Source organism: Anomalospiza imberbis, chromosome 4 (assembly GCF_031753505.1).
Source record: "Anomalospiza imberbis isolate Cuckoo-Finch-1a 21T00152 chromosome 4, ASM3175350v1, whole genome shotgun sequence".
NCBI classification, from domain to species: Eukaryota; Metazoa; Chordata; class Aves; order Passeriformes; family Viduidae; genus Anomalospiza; species Anomalospiza imberbis.
The window spans coordinates 8,661,474-8,685,438 of record NC_089684.1 but is presented as its reverse complement, the minus strand read 5'-3'; the positions used below and the strand labels follow the sequence as shown (position 1 = coordinate 8,685,438).

Here is a 23,965-nt window from a genome sequence, read left to right as displayed (position 1 = left end):
AAGCAAAAAGTGAGTTAATGCAGAATCTCTGGTTAAAATTCATGTATGTAAGTGAAAAACGGCTAGAGAGCCGAATTAATGGTTACTATTGGAACTTCTGATTAATCTGCAGAATTAGATGAGGAATTGAAAACCCAATCTGCTGTAACATACTGCAGACACCATTGACTGAAAAATATCCAGCTATGAAATGAAATCCCTTATTATGAAAAGCATTATATTTGACTGCCAAATGACAGGAAATATTGTCTGTGCTTTTAAAGTACTTCAAACATTAATATAGAAACCTGAGTTATGTATCAATTTCTAATTGCTTGAAAGAATAGTAAGGCAAAATTCTAGAGCAGCAGAAAAATCACTTTTGCATCCCATTTTTTAACATTGCCAATTTCTGACTTGTGAGTTTAATTCTCTGACTAAAAACTGCCTTATTGTCTTGATATTAAAAGACCACAGCAAAAATGTCACCGAGAAAAAAAGGCATTTGCAACAAGGGTAGCACACCCTAGTTTCAGCCGAAAATGCGGATTATATTATATTATTATACTTTATTTCAACAAGCGTCATTTAGCCTGATTTATCCACTTCCCTTCATGAAAAAGAAAAAGTATATATATATATATATATATATATATATATATATTTTTTTTTTTTTTTTTCTTTTTTTTTTTTTTTTTTTAAGAAAAACACATTTTGATTGAAGCCAAATAGAAGAGTGGATATGGCCTGTGTACGTAAGAAATGACATTGAGAGGTTTTAACCAGTGTGAGCACTGCCTCACGAGCTGGGCATCGGGAAATGGTGCCCAATGTTCTACCTTGCAATGCGTATGCCCCCAGTTTTCTTCGAGCTTGCAGTTTACCATGCCTGATCGTACTTCAAATGTGGCGGGTAAAAAAAGCATTTCACTTCTGTAAACCTGGACTGACTGCAGAAACCTATTAAACATCGACTTCGTAAAAGTGATACTCATTTCTGATTGTGCAGGAAGTCTTGAAAGGAGACGCACTCGCGCGTGTTTTAGACGGCAGCACGGAGCTACCAGGAGCCAGCAAGGCGGGAGCAGCCACTCAGGAGGAAACGAACAGGAAACAGCGGGGCGGCGCCTGCCGCGGCCGCGCCGCCCTCAGCCGAGCGGCGCGTTCGAAAGGCGGCGGCCATGGTGGAGGGCCCGGGCTGCGCGCTCTGCGCCGAGCGCCTGCGGGCGCGCCTGCGCCGCGGACAGCGCGTGCGGGCCGCGCGGGGCGGCGGCGCGGTGAGGGCACGGACACGGACACGGACACGGACACGGGGACAGGGACAGGGACACAGGGACAGGGACAGGGACACAGGGACAGGGACAGGGACCGGGCGGGGAGCGGCGCTGCCGGCCCGGCCACAGGGACGGGGCGGGGCAGCCGCCTCGGGCAGCGGGGCCCAGCGGTTTTGCTCGTGGGTGTCCGCGGTGGTAAATGCCGCCAGGTGTGGGTGAGAGCAAGCGGGCGGGCGGGAGCCGCTGGGCTGCCAGGACACGGGGCTGGCGGCCGGAGCTCCGAGCGGGATGGTTGGTGCCCCCCGTGCCGCGGTTGCCGTCGTCCGTGGGTGATGGTGGGTGTCACACGCAAACACTGTCTTTATGCTTCCTTGAAGCTGTGAAATATTTCTGTCGGCAACACACTAGGTCTCGGCAGGTCAGATGTGTAAATGCGATGCTGAAGCTGTAGAAACAGGAGATTTGAGGAGTGTGAAAAATGCATATTATATGGCTCTACACAGATATTTACTATATGTATTATGCTAGGTTGGAAAGTTATGCTGTAGTAACATTTTAATAATATAGTAAATGTAGTTTTGTAATTGAAATTAAGCTTTAGTAGTTAAAATAGAAAATATGTGTGTGTGGTATTCTTTTTGCTCAAGAGAAGGAGAAGATAATCAAGAAATTCTTCACACAGAGATAACAATTACAAAAACCCCTAAATCTTCTAGAGGAGAGGAATTTATGGCTTTCCTTATCAACAAAAAACCGAACTTCTCCAAACTCGACTTAAGACTTCAAGGCGCCTGGGATTAACAGGAATTCCTCAACAAGTACCGGACGAATTTCTTGTTTTAAATAAAAAAGCATGCATATTCACGAAGTGATTTGTGTATGCAACAGATTACCCCTCTTAAGGAGAGAATTCTCTTTTATTGGGGTCCTTCTCCTGGCTCACTTTTGTCCAGAGAGAGGTACCCAGCCCGGGCTGTAACTTTTTGCTGTTATTATCTCTTTAATTGTCCTAACTCTTAATTGTTTAATCTTTATTACTATACTTGTATTAATTTTTTTTCCATTTTATTTTTAGTAAACTTTTATAAATTTTTAAAACAAGTGATTGGCGTTTATAACAGGAGTAATGAGGGAAAGCTTTTAGAAAAGGGAAAGTTCGTGTTCACTTAAGATAAATTTCAAAATACCATGTTGCTCGAGGAAACGTTAAATACAAGGGAAATTATTGCTAATCTTCCTTCTTCATAATCTCCTCAGTCTAGGCATGTCCTTGATGCTCTTTAAGGTCCCTTCTAAACCAAACCCTGCTATGATTCTAATCGGTGTGAAACATGAGAAAGGTACACGTTGACCTTCAGAAAGGGGGCTTTTACTACTGTAATTATTCTTTAAGCAATTTTAATTGGACCAAGTATTTAAATAAAGAGTGACTGAATGACTTTTGCTTTCAGTGTACACAGTATGTAATTTCCCTACTAGTTTGTAGCCTTTCATTGCCAGCATAAAGAAGTTCACTAGTATGAAGCTGCTGGGACTCCTGAGACCTTGTAGGAGACCTTGTAGGAGATGTGTCAGTAAGCAGGTCTTGGCTGATGAATGTGTAGGTTCTGGCCTCTCTGGTTTTGATTACAAAGCTAGCTAAGGAATCTTTTTTCCATGCCTTGTTTTTGCTCATCTTTAAGAGCTCGTGTGTTGCTTGTGTCACAAGTAAGTATATTGGATGTCTCTAGGCAGAAAGTTGGGTAATTTTTACCTAATTTTAGTGTGTATAAAGCCGTGTAGGAGTTTGTGATTAAGGCACAGTGATATAGTACTTCAATGAAACAATTTAGGAAAGGATGTGGTTTAAAATACATCTAAGTTATGTCTTAAGACTAGTCTTTATAGGTTAATATCTTTCAGGACAGATTTTTGAAGAAAGGAGTTATTCTCCTAAGGTTTCAAAAAGAAATCTCGCTCCTTCAAATAGATTTGTTATCATCATTTTGTGCAGTAAAAGGCACCTCAGGGCAGCCTCTATTCATTGGAAAATGACCAACCTAAGGGTCTTGGACTTTTTAGATTTCATAGAGGCTGCTAACCATGGCCAAAGCCTTGCCCACTACTGAAGATTACAGTGTTTAGGAGAGTTTCTACTATGAAGACTGTAAGGGTTTGCCTGATACCAAAGAGATGAATTTAACTTCAAATATTTGAAAAGACAAGTTAGTTTTCCATCTCAGTAATTTCTTATTCTGGTTTATTTTAAACAAACCTTAGCGGCTTAAAGTTAAAATAAACTGTTGCACAGCAACAGACTCCAATACTTTTATTGGAAAGCATGAACTGCTTACATGGGTGCAAAATTTTGCTTTCTTCATATTTTGAGAACAAAGTAAGTGATGTTATGCAAGAAATGTTTTTATTTTCTTACTTGACAGAATAATAACCATAAAACTCTCTAAATGTATATCATTTCAAGGTTATAATGCAGTGGGAGATTGCACAGAGAGTAGCTCTGAAATGTCACTAACCAGCAAAAGCCTGGCTGATTCGCCAGAGTTGCTTCCATACATATTTGCATTGAAATTGAGTGCTGCAGTTGAAGCACTGATACGTGTATCTGCCTTACAGTCAGGGCTATGAGGACAGTGAATCTGCTGCTGGCAGATTCTCATGCTAGTCAGGGGGACCTTCACATGCTGAGAAAAATGGACTGGTAGAAAGTCAAGTTCAGCATTTGGAAAACTTGCAGAATCCTGTACTTGGAACAGAAGAGTGTCATTGAATAGCACAGTCCTGGCTGCTGCTCAGGTGGGAAATGGCTCTGCATCAAAAAAGGATCTTAGGGTCCTGTAAAAGCTGAGTCCATGTTCCAAGAAGAGAGAGAGTCCCATGCTGAGCTCTGCAGGTTGAGGAGAGTGATGCTTACCTCTGAGCAGCAATTGCAAGGCTGCACCTGAGTTTCCAACTCCCTAGCAATGGCAAGATAATAATGTACTAGAGTGAGTCTCTGGTATGATTAGCAGGGTGAAGCATGTGGTGCTCAGGGAGAAGTTGACAGAACTGGGGTTTTATTGCTCTCCTCAGGTACCTGTAAGGAGGATATGGAGGAGACAGAGCTAGTCTCCTGTTGGCCGTGCACAGCAGATGTAGGTCACAGCAGGAGAAGTTCTCATTAGGTATTAAAATTTTCTCATGAGGTGGAAAAATTTTCCACCACAACAATAGTCAAGCCATGGAACAAGGGCCCAAGGAGGCTGGAGTGTCCATCCCTGGAGCTGCTCTGAATCTGACTGGAAAAGGCCCTGAGCTCCCTGTCCTAAGTGTATTCTGCTTTGACCAGGCATTGTGGACATCTCTTATAATTTCAATGTATTTTCATGTGCTAGGCAAGAAAATATGAGTGCTTTAATCTCACATGTATCCTGTCCTCTAGTAGTGTCCTACCTCCTGCTCACCTGCTTCTGAGATTAGACTTTAGACTAGTAGGAAGAGAGGGATATCTCTGTGGGCTCAGTGGAGGCTTTTCTGTAACACACAATGCACAATGCAAAATACTGGAAGGCTATTATTAACATTTGAAGAAGGATATAGATCTGCAAATGGCAGAATTTACACTGACATGTTTTTAATATTCAAACCGTACCTGTTTATTTTACACCAGTCTGAAACTCTTATTATAAATTCATGACTCGAAGCAAAAGGCATAAAATCCTCTGATAAAAAAGATGTATTGTTTCAGTTAGGAAAAAATTGAGGTAAGTTATGACAGCATTAGCAATACTGACTGCTTCCTGGGTTAATAGTCCCGTTGTTTTTGGGAGAATGCTTAAGGAGAAAATAGTTAATGTTGTCCAAGCTGGAAAATTCGTTTGTACAGCTGCTTGCTGAATGTGTACTGGTGCTAGAATTTAAGCAGTATAAATTCTCTTTAATCTTTGTGTGTGTACTCATTTTTCAGACTGCTGCAAATAAAGAGACAATCTCTGGCCATGATTTCCTTGTTGGACATGTTTACAGGGGTGTGGAGACATTGGGAAAGGAACTTTTTATGTATTTTGATCAAAAAGCTTTGAGGTAAGTGAGAAAAAGGCTTCCTATGCATTCAGACTGAATTTATTTGGGGGGTCATCTTGATCTTGCTAATGGCACTTTCAGAGATTTGAAAGTGTTAGAGAGAAACTTCTCATCAGCCTCTCTGCAGTACAGGCATACTGGATATAGTCACATGTTTAGATAATTTACTGCTTTACTCCAAGATTCAATGTAAAGGTATCTGAAAAGGACAGTTATTTACTGACATGCTTTGTTTCAAACAGGAATTTGCATTTTCTGGAGACAAAACAGTTATAATACATGCAGTGCATTCAGATCCCTGCAATATTGTGTAGCACTAAATAATTCTAAAGTCTCACCTTTTTACTTTAAAACAAGAAATCATCAACTCCTACTAGTTCTCATTGAGTAAGATTTCCTAGGTTTAATTAGCATGCCTTTTCTATCTGTAATGAAAAAGATTTCTATTTTGCCCTATTTCAGGACATCAAAGTTAATGAAACAATTTGGAATTAAATTTTATAAGTGCTTAATGCTCTTGAATATAAACATGTAGTGATGATTCAATTTTTTTTTCTAGTCATGAACTGAGAAGGCACTAGAATAGCTAATAGTTGTTATTCTTAAAGTTTCTTTCAAACTGTATACTGGAGCTTGGTAAATGAAACCATCAGCTATTAAATTGAATGAAAATAATTGAATTGAATAATTGAATAATTTTCTGGAAGCATTTAGCGCATCACCATTTGTTAGCAAGGTGCAAGAGTTTGGTTTAAAAATAAATTTGCCTAGGTTTAAAAATAAATTTGCCTAGGTTTAAAAATAAGTTTGGCTAGTTAAGCCTGTGCACTACTACTCATGGTACTTGGGAATTGAAATGGCTTTTGAAGATAAAAGTGATTGAAACAACTATATCTCCTGATCTGACTTGTAAGAAGAGTTTTGGAAAGACACGGTAACTCATGGCATTAATTTTTTCATGTTTTAAAGAGTTAACTTTAAGAACAGGCTTAATGACATGTTCTCTTAGCCCATCTGTAAATATTTAAAATGCCTGTCCTTCCTGAAATGTAAGAAGGCTGGGCTTACTGGAAATAGAGGCATTGCATTTCTTTGGTCATTTATGTAGCCTAATCTGTTAAATCTTCTTTTAACTACACAATAATCCACTTCTTCTGATACACAGTGTATAGTAATAGGCATTCCTGCTATCTGATGGGTTTTAGGACCTGATTGTACCAGGTGAATTTGTAATAAACAAAACGTATGATATAATAGTCAGACTTGTCCTTTGCTCAAGCATAGCTCCTCACAGAGTATTTTATAAAACTTAAGACCTCTTAAAGCATTACTAATCTGTAAAATGAATGCTTGAAAGGGTCTGTTCTACTTTGCCATCTGTTCATTTTTCAGTTTATTTCTTTTATTAATTTTTCATTGACTTGCAGGTTTTGCTGTGGTTGTAGGCAAAGAAAAGCAGAAAACAACATATGGCAAATACTAATTACGTTGTTTGTGACGTTACTAGATTTAGCTGCAATGTGATTACAGTGGTAGGAATATGGGGACTAAATTATTTCTTTTCATACCAGGTGACTTCTGCCTGATTTAATAGAAAAATTTCTGGTCAAGTGGCCTCATTTCTTTCAGCCTTCCTGAAAATTTAAGAATATGTGTTGGAAGATCAGCATGTCAAGTGAAAAAAATTCTAAGTGCACCAGAAAATGGTGCTTATTAATGATCAGGTTTGATTTCTATATAATGTATTATGAAGACTACACAAAACCAGCTATGTTTTGGAGGGATTTTTACTTGGGGAGGATTCTTTCTTCTTTGGGAATTGAGCATTCTGTAAGCTAAGTTTGTTGCTGTGTTACTAGTAATGACTAGAATTTATGTACATACATACTGACTTGGTTAGGTAAGGTTCATAGCTCTAAAAATAGACTGGTGTAGTGCTTGGAAACAATATTGAACTTAAAATACCTATAAAATCTCTTTCTTTCCAAGGATTCACTTTGGTATGAACGGTTCTATGCGCATTAATCCTGATGGAAGAAAAGACAGAAATGGAACACAACCAATTTTGGAGATACAGCTTGTGGAGGATACTGTTTGTTTTTGGGATGTGACAGTAGAGTATAGGTAAATCAGAAACTAATGAAACAGTTTTTTTTTTTTTATAACATTCTTTTAAGCTAAATGAAAAATCATGTACAAATTGTTAAGCGTTTGGATTCTATCAAGACAAAACTTTTTAAACATATCATTTTAATGGTGTGGTAATTTGAGTTTGTTGCTTTTGTATCAGAGCTTACATACAGTTAAAGTAGTTCTATGCCATAGTGTCAAGACTGGGAATGAAAGTTGGATTTAATTCTATCCTTAGATCTGTATGCTTATACCCATTGCTCTGTTAATTTCTATCCAAGTCTCATTTCTTAACAAGAGTAACAAACAACCTGTCACAATTACTGGTTTCAAGTTTTTATGATCCCAAAGTTGGGGTTCAATTTTTTTCTTTTTGGGAGCAAATTTTTATAATTGTTCTAGTTTACATTAAGCAGATGTTTATGCCCATTAGCACTGTACTTCACACCACTAAAAAAAAAAACCAAAACACCAGTGAGGTTGATTTTAAAGTGATTGAGGCTCTTGAGTGGAAATGGACATGTAAATTCGTGCAACATATACAAGTGTGCGTGAAATTACAAACCTCAAAATCTCATGTGAGCCAAGACTTCTTGTATGGCATTATTTTCAAATGAATATGCTTATCCTAATAATACATATCTTAAAATATGAATATATATTTTTCTAAATTTTGTAACTACTTTTAATAATCTACTACTAAATACATCTATTACATAATTTTAATTTGCTTGGTTGGTTAGAGCATGGTGCTAATAATGCCAGGATTGTGGGTTTGATCCCCATTTGGGCCATTCACTTAAGAACTGGACTTCATGATCCTTGGGGTATCATTCCAACTCAGAATATTCTGTGATTCTTTGAAATAAAATATATAAATATATTTTACATATATATATATATACATATATATACATGTAAATGTCATGTTGTAACTAGTGGACCATGTAACCATACAGTTAGGTATGTTTGAGGGTCTAAACACATGGGCTTTCCATCTTGGAAGTAGTTTTAAAGAAAGGAGCTAGCAAATATTTTTCAAGCTAATAGGACCAAAATGAGATTATTTCTTCCATGTTGGACTAGATGCATGTTCCATGCACATATCATTGACCTGTTTTTGGAAGAGGTGTTTAATGGAATTTCTGTGCCACTTCTTGTCACTGTTATTTTCGTGGTTTCTGTTATCTGCATATAATGTTGTTATATGCTGTGTTGTTTTTAAAACCACACTGCAGTATTATATTTAAAATAAAAATTAATCAGTGTATTTTTCTGTTCCAGAAATGCAGCTGAGTGTGAGCAGAAAGTGAGGATGATGGAAAGTTTGGATGTCTGTTCTCCAAAGTTTAGCTTCTCAAGAGCAGAACATGAGATTAAGCAGCAGAACACCCGTATGCTGTGTGATGTGTTACTGGATCAAGCAGTATTACCTGGAGTGGGAAATATCATTAAGAATGAAGCACTGTTTGATAGTGGTCTTCATCCAGCTCTTAAGGTGGGTGAATGTCTCAAGATGGTTTTTAAGGACACCAAAATATTAAGAATTTGAATACATATTGATTTAATATTTTGCTATCTTCTTACCTTTGTTTTGTCATCTGTAATTTCTTAAGTTATTCTTGGACACTAAATTAATGTTTTATCACTATAACAGGAGGTTTTTGTCATGACACTCCTTGGAGCTGATTAACTTTCATATTTTAAGTTTGGCATCCTGTTACGCTACCATTAAACTGGCAGTCCATAAATGAGGGAAAGTGAAAAGTGCTCAGGTTTTTTGTTCATTTACTACCCCAAAATAGTTTATGTGGTAGAGTTGATAATTTTTGCAGCTGCTTCTTCCATTTCTTATCCTGCTAGCTGGCATCAGTTGTTTTTTCTACCACTGTTTATCATACTTTTTCTGTTTTAAGATCCTCAGGCATGTGTTTTCAAACTTTGGTTGAGAAGATATTTGCAAAACAGAGATTACATAGGATGTAAATGGAAACTGGAGGAGATTAGTAACTGAAAAGTTTTTTAAACATAGTATTTTGAAAATTGTTCATAGGATCAATCTGACTTTTAATTTTATCATCGATATGGCAGGGAAAAGAAAAAAGTGATTTAAAACTTTGGATTCTTAGGAAAAATAAACTTGGTTGATACATCTCTCTAATTATGATGCCTTTGACTCACTCATTCTTCCTGACTATCTCTGAGAAAAGAGCCTCAGATGATAGGTCCTATTATGATCCATGAGGAAATTAGGAGGGATATGAGACTTGCTAGCTCTGTTATTCATGTGATCATGAACTCTTTGGTCAATATAGGGCAAGACAACTGAATTTTCTACCACATATTTTGCATGGTTGAGGCAAAGCATGTTGTTTGATATGCAAGCAGTGAGTTTTTGTATTATAGAATGTAAACATATACTGTTTTACTGAGATGATATATATATTATACAGAGTCAGGGAATTATCACAACATGGAGGAAAGCAACTCCACATCAGTGTTCAAAGTGCACCTACCTCATAGGTCTTTTTTTGCCATTGTCCCTTAGCATTCTTGCCTTTCTTACAGGTTTGCCAGCTGACAGATGAGCATATTCGTCACTTGGTGAAAATGACACGTGATTTTACCCTGCTTTTTTATAAGGTATTGGCACACATTCTGGAAAACTTTCAAAATGTTACACTGGCATTTTAGCTGTGTGTGATCATCTGGTGAAAACAGTATAAAGATGCAGCAAAGCAAGTGTTTCCATGAATAGGAATGTTGGTTTGTGTGCTCTTTATTAATTGCGAATTGTCAGATGATGGAAAGGTAGGGAGAGTCAAGATTGTAAAAATATGCAGAGCTTGGCCCAAAAGACTTTCACAGATGCTGCCTGAGGGCCAGTTCAGTCTATCTGTGCATGTGCTGTTATGCCAGTCTGAACATGTCAGAATTGATGTAGGCTAAGGACAAAGTTACGTATAAGGTAACATAAAGATTGCTCTTCAGACTGGGAAATAGAGATTGTCCTAGGGAAGTACGAAGGTAGTTGATGTGGCTTCCTATATAAAACTTGAACTAACAATTCAATTTATTTGACTAAATAGTTTGCAACTTCTAACAACTTTTTTTTCCTAACTGAAATAATGGTTTTGGTTGATAAAGTGAAATAAATTACAATTTCTCCCTACTGCTGTAACTTCAGTAGGACTTGATTTCTTCCTGTATAAACTCCATAATTCATGGTGCTCTTTAACTTTCCACAATAGAAAAAGAGTGAATTTGACCTAATTCTTCTATGTTTTGTTTCTTTAAGCTGCATACAAAAAAAATGACCAGCAGTACTGACATTTTTGTCTCTTTCTCTAGATGTTCATGAAAGGCAAGGAGCTAGCAGTGCTAAAAAATTTTTTTGGTGGGTGAGGGCACCTAATTTTTCTAAAATCATAAAGGCTAAAACTAATTTGTTTAATAGTCTGCTTAAATGTCTACTTTTCCTCAGCCCACTAAAGAGTACTTTGGTTTGTTGGAAGGGAAATGTTTTCATTGCTCTGAACTTCATAGTGAAGTCTGCCAGTAAAGAGACACCGTCTAGTTCTGCAACAATGCTAATACTCAGAAATGTAAAGGCTTTTGGACTGATAATAAACAAGTTATACTTCCTGTTTAGCCAATTTGAAAACTTCTGTAGTCCACACTTAGCAAGTATTCACCAGTCAAGTACTTTTAAGAGGGCTAGCCTCTCCTTCCATCTTAAAGAGACATAATGAAAATATGTTAATGAGGGATAGTGCTTGAATTAAAATTTTTAATAGACTGTTATAGATTGTTTGCTGTCATCATACTGTATCATTGCAGATGCAAAGATGAAGAATCTTGTTTGTGTAAAAAGCTGTTGCTTTTGTTTGTTTTTTGCATAACTGAATGGGAAAAAAGCTACTTACAAGAAACTGACTAAAAATCTTGAGGAGGAAGTGAATATTCATGCAAATATATATTAGTAATTCCTTCTGTTTGAATTACTAGTTTGCACTGGCATAAGAATTCTCTTTCAGCAAGACTAATGAATAAGAGCACAGTAGAAGCAAATATACTGTGCTCAAAGACACCTGTGTTTTGGGAGAATTCCAAGGGTTTTCATATGTTTATGGAGCTAGAGCTAGTGAACTCTGCCAGAACTGTGCTGGTATTACTTGGCCAACTGTGGTGTCATTTGAACTGAGCCCAAGGATTTGCAATTGTAGGGCAGAAACTTGGGTGGCTCTGCAGAGTTGGCTGCATCTCTACTGGGCACTTCTTGTTTGACTTTTTTTTTTTTTTTTTTTTTTTTTTTGCTACTTTTAGCTGTAGTGTGTCTATGCTGACTTCATGGGTGTTTTGGGAATTGTCTCATGAAATGTGCCTGCCAGCTGTCTGGAGGCTTTTCAGGTCACTGCCCTTGGGCTTGTACTATACTTAATTTAATACGGCTTTCTGCCAGAATCTGGGGAGCTCACCATAGTGCCAAGTGGCTTTTCATGAGCCAGGTTGTCTGGCATGGCCAGGGCCACAATGAAGCTGAGCAACTTTACTGGGCACTATCCAACATTTACAGAATCTTGGAAATATTTCTGCATTGCACAGTTCTTTAGGTTTTGGGAAGGCTTATTAACCCAGATTGTAGCATCACATCTAAGCTGTGCTGTGTTTTTGGCTTTTCTGGGGGTGAGAGAAGGTGGTGTTTGTTTTGTGGTTTATGTTTGTTTTGTTTTCTATGCTGCATTGATTGGAGCTCATTAGCTCTTCAAGAAGACTCCTGCAGGTGTCAGGTCAAAGACTACTGTTGTCAAATCAGAGCTAGCTGGTCCAGCTGAACTTAGAGAGTTCCTGGCATGTATTTGCTTGCACTTTGCTAGTATGCTTTTTTTTTCCTGTCTTTTATTTCATTATGTGGAGAATTACAGACACTGTTATACCTGATTTGTCAATTCTTTACATAAAATAATGTGAAATACAGGGATAACCTTTCTTAGTGTCTCTCTTAAATATCTTCATCTAGTCATTGAGTTGACGGTTTATGTAGGGCTTTTTATTTTCAGACTCTCGTAAAATTGATCCTGAGTCTCTAACCTGAATTTTAAACGCGTTCTGTTTCAGTGCCGCAAAACGGGGTCTCCGCTATACCGACACTACAAAGTGTACAAGCGCCCAGCCTGCAGGGAGTGCGCTGGCAGCATCACCGTGTGTCGTTTGGGAGACCATAACAGGATGACTTACTTCTGCTCTCGATGTCAAAAGGCGGATCCCCAGCTTGTCAATCTTAGGTATGATGGTAACATGGAGGTATTTCTAAGCACCTCAAAGGGCTGTTACAGTAAGAGGACACGCCCTTTGAAATAGAATGGATCTCTGTGCATTTTATAACTAAATTAACTATGCCAGACAAAACCAGAACATCTTGCAAAAAAAAAAAAAAAAGTTTTGGCTATTAGTATTTAAAAATGGTTAGAAGCTTAGATTCTTTGCTACTATTCTTTTAAAAGGTGTCATCTATTATGAAGCAGCTATTACTCTAATCAAATGTAGGAATTACAAAACAATTCAGAGTACTGAGATTTTTTCACTGAAACTAAGTCACCAGAAAAGTTGCCCTTTGTTGTTGGTGTTATCAATATAAAGGGCTTGGATGTTTCCACACAACTGAGTTGAATATCATGAAGTAGGAATTCGTCTTTCTTTTTGCAGGATAGCCCCATCAGTCCTGGCATATCTAGATAGCTGTGCATCTGTGCAATTTTCTTCTGGATATAGACTTACACTGAGGATAAGTAAAACTTCAGTAAATTCAGAGTGCAGCAAATATTGTAGGGGCTTAGTACTTTTTCTTCCTCCTCATTGGATTTTAAAAGCTTTTGCTATAGGTGTGCTACAGAGGCACTTTCAGTTCCACATAAATTATGCTAGCAGCAGCTTTCCTCCTTTTATTTCAGGAAAGCAGAAAGTGCATTTGATATCACAAAGGGTCAAAAGGTAAAAGTTCCAAAAGTACCTTATTCAGACTTAGGCATATGTTATTCTTGAAAATTTTCATCTGATGCTTCAGAGTTCTGCCTTTATACTCTCTGCCAGTCTAATGTAAGACGCTGTTTCACTTTGTGACTTTGCCTCGTTAGTGTGTGTGCATGTATATATATATTTTAGATAAGATTTACAGAACACACGAATCCCTCTCCTACCTTCAAGCTTCTTTCAAGACTCAGATGGCTGAAGGGATTTTGCTTAAAGCTTAAAAAATTGCCTTTGAGTACAGATCAAATATCAAAATTTCCAGCATGGAAGATAAATATTTCACAAGCTGATAACCCAAATCTGCTGTATTTTAAGAAAGTAATAATGAGAAATATTTTGCAGAAGTGTAGGAAGACAGCATTCTTCTGTTGAGTCAGATAACTAGAAAACAATGTCAGGAAAAAAATCTTTCTCTTTTCTAGAACAAGTAGTGATTTAGCATTTTGTTGTTGTACTTTTAAATAAACAATTAAAGAGTGCTGGTTTTAGGTGAAAAACATGGTAGTGGTAGCTATAAAATAAAAAGATGGTTTCTTGTCTTGTCCTTATCCTAAAGGTCAGTTCTTTGTTTTCTACTGCTCTCTTTTCAATTTTGCAGTAACTGTTACCATATAAAATTATGTATAGCTCAAGTAATTTATTTGCCATTCGAGGCTTTTCACATTTAAAGACTGGAAGGGGCCCATGTGATTAGACTGACTTGCTACAGATCATAAACTGTAGAATTCAACCCACTGAATTCTTGGGTCAAGTCAAATAGCTTATGATTTTTCTCAACTGAAAAAAAAATTAGAAAATACCCATTATAAACTTAGTCCATCAAATTCAAATGTACCTTGAATTTAAAAAATAGACATTTTCCTACATATTTCATAAATTGAGAAAGGGTGTGGGGGGTATAATGACAGGAGAGATGACCCAGGGGAACAACATAGAATTAAATTCCCAAACATGACACACTGAATATATTCACTCTAGTAATGCATTTTTTGATAACTGAGTAGAACAATTGATCTAATAATGTGAAAATACCCATTTTAACACTTGCAGTTCAGCTATTTTGTTTGCTAGCCACAGTATTTTGGTGAATGCTGCTGTAATGTCTGTTCTACCTCTTAACAGCACAGACTCTTCGGTGTGTCAGCAGTTCTCATTATCCTCCTTAGTTTTTCTGTTGTGGAAGATGTGGTAGGTAGTGGATATCTCTACCATTATCTTAGAACTCTAGCCTCTTACAGAAAGTGATCATTATGGAAAAAGTGATGGGTCAAAGGAGTGTCACAACAGTGCCCAGCTACATCATTTGCATTATTGATTGAAGTGCTTAAATTCTTAGGATTAATAAAAGTCTCAAAATGTCCACTGTTCCACAACAACTGTATAAAAAACCACTTGACAACTTATCAACCATAAGTTGGATAATATGATAGCACTTAGAAATATACATACATAACTTACTGAACAGGTAAGTTCAAGTTACATTTAACATGCTGTCAGTGTTTGGATACTATGACAGGAGTAGCTCCTGGTAACAGGAAGCTGTAAAAGGAGTAACAATGATTCTAAATCAGTCTATCAACGTACGAGGTTATAATTTACAGGAAAATAGATAAAACTAAATCTTTAGTGGTGTCTGGAGTAGCTTTGTCTCAGGAGTCACAGCTAGGTTCCTTAATTCTGAACAGATTCCTACATTTTAAAAGGCTTTCCAGCAAATGGTGACTTTCTAACTTTTAAAGCTTTCAGTGCTTTTGGCTGTTAAGATAAAAAAGTGGACTTATGTGTAGCATTCAAATGAGAACAAAAAAAAATTGTTAGAATGTGTGATTTCTGCAGTTCATCTTATAAACAGTTCTTCATCCAGTAATGCATTTGTTAGCAAGTGTTGTGTACAAGAGATGGGGGAAAGCCTTGGAACAGTCTGTCTTTCTCACCAAGCTTTTTGCTGCAGTACTTGGAAACAATAGGGGATCTGAGAGACTGGGGCATTGTCCTGGAGAGTACATCAGTTCATAATTAACTTTCTGTCAATTTCTTGTTTAAATATTTTTATTACTTCTGCAGCATCTGAAAAGATTTGCCCTTGAGGTAAAGAAAAGAAAATTCAAACTTGAACAGTGACATGCTGTCCAAGCTCTGATAGGAGGCTTAACACTGCATACTGCTTGTTCTCTAGCCCCTGCCTCCCTGCACAGAGTGGTGTAAGGCAATTTGTAGAGGGAACGTCACAAAACACTAACATCATTCTTTTGTTTCACAGCAAACTGCCAGCTAGAAACAGCCTAATTGGCTGGGCATATGGCAGGGGGTCATGTTCTAATGAACATGTAGCTCAGAAATCTGAAGAGGAGTGGACATGTATGTGCTGCACCCTAATAAACAAGCCTTCTGCTGAAATTTGTGATGCTTGTTTGACTTCAAGACCTGAAGGTACTGAAGGGTTGTCTGGCATCTGTATTGGGAAAGAGGGGAGGTCTATGATTTTGGTGTAGTTTTTATGTAGAAGTGTCTCATTGTGAATCATATATATATATATATATATAACTAGCTAACCTGAAGTCAGATTTTGAGGAAATCTTACACAGACAATATGGAAACTGTCTTTTCTTAAACCCTATAAGTGTCATTTTCCAACCTGGTGTGCAGGTGGGATTCTATAGATAAGTGTCTTCAGTGACCCTTTGTTTTTACTGGGGCAGTGAGAAAAATTTTCATTCTTTAAACTCTCCTTAAAATCCTTCAAAGTTTGCAATGTAACTCTGAATTAGAAATCATCAAAGGTCAGAAAATTAACTGTCATTCTTTCATGAGAACAAAAGCAGTATGTTTTAGTACCCTTTTCTAAAAGAATGCCAGGTTTCTCCGGGGCTACTTTTTTTCCCTTCAAGTTCAGAGTAAAAATGATTCTGAACTTCTTACCTCAATTTGTTGTTTGTCTCTTGTTGGAGCTTTTAACGCTGCTATCTACATGAAATACTGCTTCATTGCTTAATCATTTTATGACTGGAGTGATGTAAGGAAAACCCTTATTTGGCACTAGCTATAGTTCATTTTCTCAGGTCAGGAATCAATAAAAGCATGTCTTCATGCCTTACATGACAGTTGTTGGCAACACAGGCTAATCTTGCATAATTCTGCCAGATCAGCACCAGAAACCTGAAAATTTTGATCTGTTCACAAAATAAGATTTACCAACTAACATGTATCCTGGAATTAGTCCTGTCAGCTGGCCTTTATAATATATCATAATATATTATAAATGCCAGCTGACAGTATGTGTACAAAGGCTTTAAGCTTCTGAGTTTTACTTGTTTAGTTATATGCAATTACTGAAATCAGATGTGGAATTTGAAGCTGTCTTGGACTTGATGGAATACTGTTGGGAAATATATATTTTTTTTTAAATAAGACTTTATTTTTGCATAGGAATGTTATTTGATTTTTTTTTTTCAAATATAGGCTTGCTTACTTCTTTTTTTTTTAATCCTTAAGAGTCTTTCCCCTCTCACTTGGTTCAGTGTTTGTTTTTTATGTTGTTTCTAAAATTACCTACTGTCAGCAGAAAAGTTTCTTTCCCCTCTCACTTGGTTCAGTGTTTGTTTCTTATGTTGTTTCTAAAATTACCTACTGTCAGCAGAAAAGTTTGAATTTTTGAGGACAGAATATTTCGTCTGTAAAATTAGCTGCTGCCTTTACAGCTGAAATAATTCAGTCTGTAGACAGATAATTATTTACCATTACATTGCAATTTCCATGCTCCACTGCTAAGTACAAGGCCAAGCTGCTACTATTCTTTCTTAAAAAGTCTGAATGAAACGAGTATGTTTCACTGTGCAGTAGTGGCAAAATGGAAGGTGCTTGGAAACAAGTAATGTTCCAAGTCAAATGTAGAAATTCTTATTTTGTTTCTGAGTGAGAATGCCTTTGGAGAGAGTATGCCCTTGTGTATGTCTCATCTACCCATGTTCTGCTCAATTCCCTCTTCTTTGTACGGAATACACTAGATATAGTAGAAAAGAAAGGACTCTCTCCTGGAACACTATGGTTTCACAGCTACCTAAAAAGATTGCATATAGGATGCCATTAGGTTTTCACCCTTTTCTCACGAAAGGGATTATCTACAGACTGCTTATGTATTAAATTGGCATTAATAAACTATTCCCATTCTTTTGAAATTATTATTGCCCACTAGGAGGGCCTCTGATTCTGTGAAGAAACTGTTGTTTATACCACAAAGCAAATGTCTGAACTGCTTTCTTCTGAAAAGCCTCTTACAGTAACTAAGTTTGGATGAGCACAAAGTTGGGAAAGGATGGCAACTTTGAAAACAATAGAAACCCCAAACTCTGAATATTCCTTTTTGTGTCAATAGTAAGGTTATACTTCAAAAATGGATAACACATCACTGCTTGGTGTACTATACTCTGTGATCTCCCATTAATGGGGTTATGAAAGGTTATTTTGTATATTTTAAATACTTTAATCCTTGTGTTTGGGCCAAATTAAATTTTTTATGGTTAATTGTCCAATAGCTTTCATTTACATAGTATTATTAATTGATCCTGCTCAAGCAATAGTAATGCTATCTTGAAACATGTTTTACATGATTCTAAGAGTGCATGTTTTTTTTATTGTAAGAAATTTTGTACTCTTGTCTAATTTGTGACAGGTTTTGAGATGGTACTGTAAATTAACTCTTTCATTCTCCACATGACAACTTACAAATACAGATCAGAAGTATAATGTAGCATTCTATGCAGATGGATTATAACTAATAACTTTTTTTCCTTAGTTCCAACAAAGGAGAGTTTCGAAGATTCAGCAGCCTTTAACACAAACTTAATGAAGTACCCTTGTAATGATTTCAGAAAACCAAGCACAGAAATAAAGATCAATAGGAAAACTGCGTTTGGAACTACAACTCTTGTCTTAACAGATCTTGGTAACAAAACTGTTTTGAGAAATTATAGCCAGGTGTCTGGTGGACACTCTCAGTGTGTTTTTCCAAAAAGCAATAGTAAACAGATCCAAAGCAATGCCTGCCAGTCAGGGGGAAGAAAAGACACAGACTGCTCAACACCTGTAACTGCCCTGGCTTTGTCCTCCTGTCAGCAGCCTGTCTCTTTCAGACACATACAGAAAAAACAGAAAACTGATCATGTACCTTCGGTTCACCCATATAATACAGCAATCAGGTATGTATTCTGAAATGAAAGCACATCTTTATAATCCCATAAACCAACTTTATCCTTAACGATTAATTGAATGCTGTGCTGTTTGGCTCAGACAGTGTTGTCTTTGGATTTCTGCCAGAGGTAACTTATTCTAGGCTAACTATAATTTAATTCAGATTTCAAAAGCATTGAATTACCTAGGCTGTCACTAGAAAAGTCCTGATTTTGGCATCTAGCCAGTACTGCTGTAAGCTAAACAGCTGTTCATAGCTCAGCTATTCCCATTGAATAGGCCAGTCTAGTTTTAATAGGTCAAGCACATTTCTAGCTAAGGAGTTGTCTGATCTTAGCACTGTAGTTGCTATTTGATTTGAGAGATCTTGAAATCAGTGTGAAAGATTACAAAAGGAAGCTATCTGGATGAATATATTCTAATTGAAGTTATTTGTCAACTGCCAGGTTTCTGCATTCTTCCATGAGAGGAAGCTCTGTACAGTTACCTTGATGAGCTTCCCATCACTGTTTTTATTCTTAACTTCCCTCCTCATTCTGTATATAACCACTTAAATGCTCTACCCATACTTTTATTTACAGAGCCCTGTTCAGACACATCCATTTCCTTGTTAAGAGAAATGGGAGAATCTATGAGAGTTGTCACAGAAAAGTTGGGCATAGTAACAACAGTAATGGGAGTGCAAGGTAGATGTCACTTACAATGGTAAATTATGCAGGCTGAATGTGAAATATTGATGATATGTTAGAAAATTCTTCGTCATGTGTCTGTTCTGAAATGCAGAAGTTACTTCTTACATTGCTGAAACACCAGTTTTGAAATGATCTTGCTGACTAGCTAGACTAGACAGAATGAATACAATTCCTCCTCATGCTCTCAGTACAGACTGAGGAACTGAGGCCGTAGGCAGGATAATTGAGAATACAGAGAACTGTGAACAAGAAATGAGATAGTATCAATCATGACAACAGGTTGTTGTAGCAAGTCATCAACTGAAATGCTTTTTTTTATAGTATTTTCTTAAACAACCAAAACCACAAAAATCTGTTGGTTATTTTTATCTTGTGTTTTAATGAGGTGTTGGAATAAAACTGCTGGTGTCTGCAGGACTGCAATCTTCCAGACATAGAAGACAACATAAAATTCCTAAGCTGTTAACTTGACCAGAATGAATTAATATTTTCTTTTTTTCATTAAGGTTCCATTACTGCTTTTCTGCTCTATAAATATATTGGAAAGATACATTTCAGAACATTAATCTTTTTCATGTTACTATTTTTAAATGAAACCTTGTGTATTGCAGATAGTCAGAAATTGTCTCAATCATGAGGAAGAAAGAAACTTTATCCCATTCAGAGAATTCTATTCCATCCCATCATCTGGATTATTTCTTGTCCAAATGTGATTTGGAGCATTACTGTAATTTTTCAGTAAAGAGGGTGGGAGTCTTTTCTGTGAAGCATACAAATGTCTTCAGACTGGAGTAATTAGTGGTATTGGTTTTTTTCCCACTGAGAGCAGAATACTATTTTAGAACATGTCAGAATTTGAGGTGGGCAGTATAACATTGGTAGTAATATTTATTTTGTTTCGTACATGAATTTGAGTACTTCAAATTAATTTAAGACATGGTGGGGAAAACTGGTATAATACCTCAAGGAAAGCACACAGTTGTGTCTATTCACACCTGGCAGTCGTTCAGCTTTAAAGGCACAATTGGGTGCATTAGAGAAGCAAGTCCTTTGTCTGTCACTGTGCAAAAGTACTGAGTGAGCTATTGTAATGGTAGACGAGAGTTCTTTGGCTGGTAATCCCTTTTAAATTACACAGAAGTCATTTTGTAACCTGTCATTACAGCGCACCTCAAACCAATGTGACAGATGATACTCGGATGTTGAGCATGGGGCATCCTCGGTGCAGTAAACACAGCCGTCTCTGCAGCCTCAGAGTTGTGAGAAAGGACGGAGAAAACAAGGGAAGGCAGTTTTACTGCTGCTCTCTCTCCAGGGAAACTCGGTGTGAATATTTTCAAGTATGTATAAGACTTCAGGGTCTGTTTTTATAATCAGTGCTTGTTCCTGCAGCCTCCTTGGCCCAGTGACCTGTCAATCATGGACAGATATATTTAATTTAAAGTTTGACATAAATACTCTTGCACACTGAATTGAAACTAAGAGCATAATAACAGCTTATTGAACTTAACAGTTTTAGTTACTTCTCCTAGTGTTGAGATGGCACCTGCTTCTGCAAGTGCTCTTAATCTACTTCTGAGTGATGTGAAACACATGTATAAGAGAAATACTGGTTCGAGGGTAGCTGTACAAGTTGTTTAGATCAGCTTCTTCCTGGAAGGACTATAACAAACTAGATCTAATTGTCAACTAACCAAAATCCTGACAGCCTCTTAGGATGATGATTCTGTAATCTGCCTGGGCAACCCCTCCCACTGCTGCACTAATACCTAACATGACCTTTCTAGCTGCAATCAGTGGCCTCTGCTCCTTGCTATGGATGTAGGTGTCTTAAAAGAGTTTGACCTGAAAAGTGACTTGACAGTCATGACTATCAGGTGGTTAACAGATGAACTCAAGATAGTAATGCCTAAATATGAAAAAAAAACTACGCGCTAACATGATTTCAAGTGACACCAGTCAAAGTGCGTGCAGTTGCAGTTGATGTTAAAGAAAAAATCTAAAAAGTGTTCACAAAAGAGATAAAATTAATCTAAGTACTAGGAAGAATTTCTTCCATGGCACCCCCTGTAGATCCTTTTCTATTGTTAATTTTAAAATAAGGAATTCATAGCCATCACATGTGCCTGAAACCTGTTTCTTTGGCAGTGGGCTGACTTGGATTTTCCATTTTGTAACCATGGCAAGCGATGTGTTATGAAGACTGTGTTGAAGATCGGTCCCAATAATGGAAAGAACTTTTTTGTGTGCCCTCTTGGGAAGGAAAAACAGTGTGGCTTCTTCCAATGGGCAGAAAATGGGCCAGGTATGCAGATTCTTCCATGATGCTCATGTTACAATTACCTGTTCTTCAGGATGTCTTAAGTGCACACAACATTCGTAGTAATTTCAGTTTTGTTCTTTTTCCCTGTTCACTCATTAACTAGTAAAAAAGCTCCAATGTAAAGAACATATCTAGAAAGAGTAATTTTACATAGTCCTATAAAATTTAAACACTGCTTGTATGCAGCCTACAATTTTTAAATAAACATTTATCTCGCAACATACTGTAACATACTATTGTATTTCTAATAAAAAATTGCATTGTTTCCTTTTCCCATGCATTGTTTTAAATTTTCATGTATTGTTTTAAATTTTCTTAAGTGTAAACATGTACTTAACAAAAGTGAATAAAAAGAATATACTTTATTAAATACCACTTTGTGCTTAAGATGCAACAGCAATGAACTGTAAAATTCAAATGTTACTACTGTTCATTGACCTTGCTTAGATTTGGAAAATGACAAAAAACTTTCCTAAAACAAATAATGTGACTCTTTGGTTTTCTAAATTATATATTCTAAATCCACATCTTAATGTTTTCTTCTGGTTGCTACTGAACATTTTTTCACCCACTCCATATGTAATCGATAATAAAATCTTACCTCCAAAATACTTAAAACTCAGTTTATATTTGTTGGTTTTACCACAATTTGCTGAAGCAAGGGGTAGAGTAAACAGAATACGCTAAGCTATCAAATCAGAAACAGAATTCTTCTAATCTTTAGAAAGTGTACTATAGATGCCAAGGAAAATGAGACTAATGAAATGGTCATGCATCCTTCAGCTTCATACATGATTCAATTGCAACTAGTTTTGAATTGAAAATAATGGGAAATAGTGTTGCTTCCCAGCAAAACATGTGGGATGAAGCACATTTAAAAGCACCTTACAAATGGTTCTTTCATCTGTGCAAATACTTGTGGTGTTGTGTTTTGTGGAGGACTCATTGATTTTCTTGAGAACATTGTATAACTTTATTCCAATTAAATCTTCCATTCCATGATGCAAGGGAAATGGTTTAATTCTTTTCCTAAGCAGCACAAATTCAGAGGCTTTTTTTTCTTGCACTTTTCAGTAGCCTTTGATATGTTTGGAATCTTTCAAAACTTGCCTTACATGAAGGAAATCTTTTTTAATCGGATTGTAGAAACTATAATCTTTATGTTGCTCAATGGCCTCTTTCCAAATAACATATCTCTTTCATGGGGTACAGAACTCCACCTGAGAACAAAACAAGCTACTTCAGATGGTGAAGACTTATTTTTCCATTGCTGTCTCTTTCTATGATGCTTCTTGTCGTAATGATACGTTGCTGCTAGCTTGTGCTTATACATCTAAATCTTTAAAATTGCACTCTAACTTGTTCCTCACTTGTATTTGTACAATTCATTATGGTGATAAAGTGCTTGATTATTTTTAAACTGTACGTGCTTTTGGATATCTGGCACAGGGATTAATCTTCAGCAGTTCAGTTAAATTTGAAAAATAAAAAAGAAATACAACCATTTCTGATTACTTGCCTTCTATGAATGTTAAGATTTCTCTGAAGCTGGAAGTTAAATAAATTTTTCAAACTAACAGTTGGGCTCTTATATTTTTTTTTTAGCTTAATAGCAAGAAAAGAAGTGAATATCTGTTTAAATAAAATACATACAAGTTTTAAAGGATTAAGTGCTTTTGTTAGCTATTGCAATCACTTTTTCTGTTCTTATATTTCTTGAATATGTTGTATACGGTATACTTGTACCAGCCTAATTTTGCCATATACGCTAGTTCTGTAATGTCACAAGGTGAGGAACAGCAGACAGGGGAATCAAAGGGCAAGGACACCCTGAGCTTATCACAGTGAACAAGCATACGAAGGACTCTCACATGTTTACACTTAAAGAAAGTACGAAACGAAACAAGAGACAGTGAATTCTAATTCATTAGATGCCTCTGCAAACCTTACTGCTTTTGCCAACACTGCTTTTTATTTTATTTTTTTTCCCCCTTGGAGACAATGGCACTTTGTAGCTTGTTTAACAAGGTCTGGCTGATAGCTGGTTATAACAAGTTTTGCCCAAAAAAAAGCTGGCAACAAAACTTATCTTGGAATAGATTCCCACTCAAACTTTCAAAAGGAAACTGCAACCAAGGGTGCAAAACCAGATAAAAGTCCTGATTTTTGGCTTTTATTCTAGTAGTTTACAAATGTGTTTTTATTTTTTCACATTGATTCATCTATCACAGTGCAAGTGATGGAACCCACTTCTTTCAGATTTGTATCTGGCTTGCACATTTTAATGGCTT

The 23,965-nt window shown here is 36.8% G+C and overlaps 1 protein-coding gene across 1 annotated transcript; it reads left to right on the top strand.

Annotated features, from left to right (window-relative positions):
* The first annotated feature begins 1,156 nt into the window (after positions 1 to 1,156).
* Positions 1,157 to 23,178, top strand: NEIL3 (nei like DNA glycosylase 3). The gene is made up of 10 exons (XM_068187023.1): positions 1,157 to 1,256; positions 5,197 to 5,312; positions 7,302 to 7,436; positions 8,727 to 8,940; positions 10,011 to 10,085; positions 12,561 to 12,727; positions 15,733 to 15,902; positions 18,265 to 18,667; positions 20,517 to 20,691; positions 21,500 to 23,178. The coding sequence occupies exons 1-10, from the start codon at positions 1,161 to 1,163 to the stop codon at positions 21,674 to 21,676; spliced, it is 1,728 nt and encodes a 575-aa protein (XP_068043124.1). The 5' UTR covers positions 1,157 to 1,160; the 3' UTR covers positions 21,677 to 23,178.
* The last annotated feature ends 787 nt before the right edge of the window (positions 23,179 to 23,965 follow it).